Below are 3,828 nucleotides of genomic sequence, written 5' to 3'. Positions count from 1 at the left end.
GACCGGGTTGGTAGTCGGGTCCCACCACTCTGCGACGGTTGGCGATCTGGCAGTTGCCCTCCTTGGTGCGGAGGAGGGTGGCCTTCGTCTGAGTCCAAATGCGCTGGCAACGCTGTAGGTGGTGTTGGACCGAAGGCACTTCCAGATCCAGTTCCTGAGAAGGAAACAGAGGTGGTGAGTACCCGAGTGCGGCCTCAAAGGGGGAGATTCCAGTGGCGGAAGCAGGGTGAGTATTATGGGCATACTCAATCCAGACTAGGAATTGGGACCAGTCCTGGTGGTTCTGTGCCGCCAGACAGCGGAGAGCTGCCTCCAGTTCCTGGTTGGCCCTTTCCGCTTGACCATTAGAGTGGGGGTGATAGCCGGAAGAGAGGCTGACCGTGGCCCCCAGGGCGGAACAGAAAGCCTTCCATACTTGGGACGTGAATTGGGGCCCCCGGTCTGAGACTATGTCCACTGGTATCCCATGGTGACGGAAGACATGGTTAACCATGAGGTTGGCCGTCTCCGTGGCAGTGGGAAGTTGAGGAAGGGGGATGAAGTGGGCCATTTTAGAAAAGCGGTCAACAACAGTGAGGATGACTGTGTTACCGTTAGACGGGGGAGTCCAGTGACAAAATCCATGGCGAGATGAGACCAGGGGCGGCTGGGAGTGGGTAGAGGATGGAGCAGGCCAGCAGGAGCAGAGGATGAGGATTTGGAACGGGCACAAGTGGAGCAGGCTGTGACGTACTCACGTACGTCCTTTTACATGGCGGGCCAGTGGAATCTCCTCTGGATGCGGCTAAGGGTCTGGTGCACCCCCCCATGGCAGGCAAGACGGGAGGCATGTCCCCGGGAGATGACCTCGGAACGTAGGTCAGCTGGAACGAACAAGGTACCACTGGGGACAGAGGGGTGGTCACTGACCTTTTGTAGGGCTTGGAGTACCTTGTTCTCCACATCCCATGTGAGGGCTCCGATGATGCAGGTGGACGGCAAGATGTTAGACGGGGTGTTTTCCGTGGGGCTGTATTTCCGGGACAGAGCATCAGGCTTGACATTGCGGGATTCTGGTCTGTAGGTGATGGAAAATTTGAAGCGGTCAAAGAAAAGACACCAACGAGCTTGCCTGGAGTCGAGTCTTTTGGCAGAGCGGAGATAAGCCAGGTTTTTATGGTCGGTCCACACGATGAAAGGTTGCTCCGCTCCCTCCAACCAGTGACGCCACTCCTCCAACGCCAGCTTGATGGCGAGTAGCTCCCGGTTTCCAACGTCGTAGTTTTGCTCTGCAGGTGACAGTTTGCGTGAATAGAAGGCACATGGCTTAAGTTTACCGGTAGAGACTTCATTTTGAGAAAGGACGACCCCTACACCCGAGTCAGAGGCGTCCACTTCCACAATGAATTGACGAGAAGTGTCGGGTTGGATGAGAATGGGTGCGTTGACGAAAAGACTCTTTAATTTGTCAAACGCGTGTTGGGCTTCAGTGGACCAGACGAAGGGACGGTTAGTAGACGTGAGACGAGTGAGGGGGGATGCAATGCTACTGTAGTTTCTGATGAATCTTCTGTAAAAATTAGCGAAGCCGAGGAATTGTTGGAGTTTCTTTTGATTTTCGGGGGGTGGCCAATTGGTGACGGCCTCAATTTTGTAGGGATCAGGACGGATGCGACCAGGCTCTATGATGTAGCCTAGAAACTGGACGGTGGCTACATGGAACTCACATTTCTCATGTTTGACATAGAGCTGGTTTTCTAAGAGTCTCGAGTACAAGACGTACATGATGCTCGTGTTGAGCCTGGTCGTGCGAGTAAATGAGAATATCGTCCAAATATACGAAAACAAAGCGGTTCAGGAAATCTCGGAGAACATCATTCACCATCCTCTGGAAGACTTCCGGGGCGTTAGTGAGGCCAAAGGGCATGATCAAATATTCGTAATGCCCTAGGGGGGTGTTAAAGGCAGTCTTCCACTCGTCGCCATCTTTGATGCGGACAAGATGGCAAGCATTGCGGAGGTCCAACTTGGTGAAGATGTGGGCTTTCTTACGGAATCGAAGACAGAAGTGATAAGGGGCAGAGAGTATTTGTCTTTGACAGTGACCTGGTTTAGTTCACGGTAATCAATACATGGTCTAAGTGTCTTATCTTTCTTTTCAACAAAGAAAAATCCTGCCCCCACGGGGGAGGAAGAGGGTCGGATGTGGCCAAGGGCGAGCGCTTCCTGAATGTACTGTTCCATGGCTATTCTTTCGGGACCTGATAAATTAAATAGCCTGCCCTTGGGTAAGGGGGCACCTGGCAGTAGGTTGATCTCACAGTCATAGGGCCTGTGAAGGGGAAGAGTACTGGCCTTGGCTTTGCTGAATACAGTCTTTAAATCATGATAGCAGCGTGGGATGGCTGTAAGGTCTATGGAGCACACATTCTCTGATTCGGGGGTAGGCACGGAAGGTAGCGCAGATAATAGGCAGGTGGCTAGGCAGTAAGGACTCCAGTGGTTGATGGATCCCTGGGTCCAATTGAACTGGGGATTGTGCAGCTTGAGCCAGGAAAACCCCAACACGATGGGTGTGTGGGCTGACTTGGTGACAAAAAAATTGAATGGATTCTCTATGGTTACCTGATGTGATGAGCAGGATGGGTTTGGTGCAGTGAGTTATGCGTGATAGATGTTGGCCCCCTAGGCCGAAAGCAACTATGGGGGTGTCCAGGGGTTCTGTGGGGATAGACAGACGGTTAACAACATGGATATCGATGAGACTCTGTTCCGCTCCAGAGTCGATGAGGGCTTTTAAATCATGAACTTTGAGGTCGAGACATAACTTGACAGGGATCAACATAAATTCTTTATCAGAATTTGCAGCTTTAAACTCCCCTCGCGGCCTGTCGTCTAACGAGGGGTTTTGGAGTTTAAACGGCTTGGACAACTAGAGACTTGGTGGCCCTGAGCTCCGCAGTAGAAACAGGCACCTGTTTTGCGTCTTTTGCGACGTTCCTCTTCCGTCAGCCGGGAGTGGCCGATCTGCATGGGTTTGTCCACAGGATTGTAAGAGGCGGAGAATTCGGGGACCGGGCTAGGTTCGGTCAGAGGAGCATGGCGGATCTTGAGAGGACGAGGGGGTTGGTATCGCTCTTTTTGGCGTTCTCGTAACCTAATATCAGACCTAAGGGCGGCTGATACTAACTCTTCAAAAGAGCGTGCCTCGGGTTGGGAGCAGAGGTGGTCTTTGATTTGTTCACTTAGTGACTGGTAAAAAATGCCCTTGAGGGCCAAATCGGGCCAGCCAGCTTCAACCGCTAAAACGCGGAAGTCAATGACGTGATCGCTTACGGGCCGGTTCCGCTGTTTAAGAGCGAGTAACCGCCGGGTCGCCTCTTCCTGCTTACGAGGGTGGTCGAAAATGAGGCGGAACTCGCTAAGGAACCGTTCATAGGACAGGTTATTGATGGGATTGGCTGTGAGAAAAGCTTGGGCCCATAGAAGGGCTTTGTTACGCAGAGAATTGACAATAAGGGTTATCTTACTGTGGTCGGTCTGGGAGCTTGTTGACATATCAACTGGCACTGCAGCAAAAACCCCCCGCAGGCTTCCATATCCCCGAAGAATGGTTTCGGTTGGAGTCGTACATTTTCGGGGGCGGACGGTGATCCGGAAGTGGAAGGTGAGGGATTGGCGGGAACATAAGCAGTGGCGGACGAAGCCTGGGAAAAACGGTTAGAAAGTTCATGTAAGGTTTGAGTCATACCGTCCAGGCGGCGAAAAAGGTCCTGCTGAGCCACAGCCATTTGGGAGAGGGCGTCCGCTTGGCGTCCGAGCATAATGCCTTGTTGGGAAACGGCTAGT

At 52.6% G+C, this 3,828-nt stretch overlaps 1 protein-coding gene across 1 annotated transcript in view; it reads right to left on the bottom strand.

The window, feature by feature from the left end:
• The window catches only part of LOC118599911, a 7,736-nt gene extending 3,914 nt beyond the window's left edge, over nucleotides 1-3,822 (bottom strand). The window contains exons 1-2 of the mRNA XM_036216261.1: nucleotides 3,510-3,822; nucleotides 4-154 (exon numbers count right to left, since the gene is read on the bottom strand). Of these exons, the coding sequence (XP_036072154.1) occupies nucleotides 4-154; nucleotides 3,510-3,803 (445 nt within the window). The 5' untranslated portion in view covers nucleotides 3,804-3,822. The remainder of the gene's footprint in view (nucleotides 1-3; nucleotides 155-3,509) is intronic.
• Between the last annotated feature and the right edge of the window lie 6 nt (nucleotides 3,823-3,828).

This window comes from Oryzias melastigma, linkage group LG17 (assembly GCF_002922805.2).
Source record: "Oryzias melastigma strain HK-1 linkage group LG17, ASM292280v2, whole genome shotgun sequence".
Lineage (NCBI taxonomy): Eukaryota > Metazoa > Chordata > Actinopteri > Beloniformes > Adrianichthyidae > Oryzias > Oryzias melastigma.
This window is presented reverse-complemented; position numbering and strand designations above follow the sequence as displayed.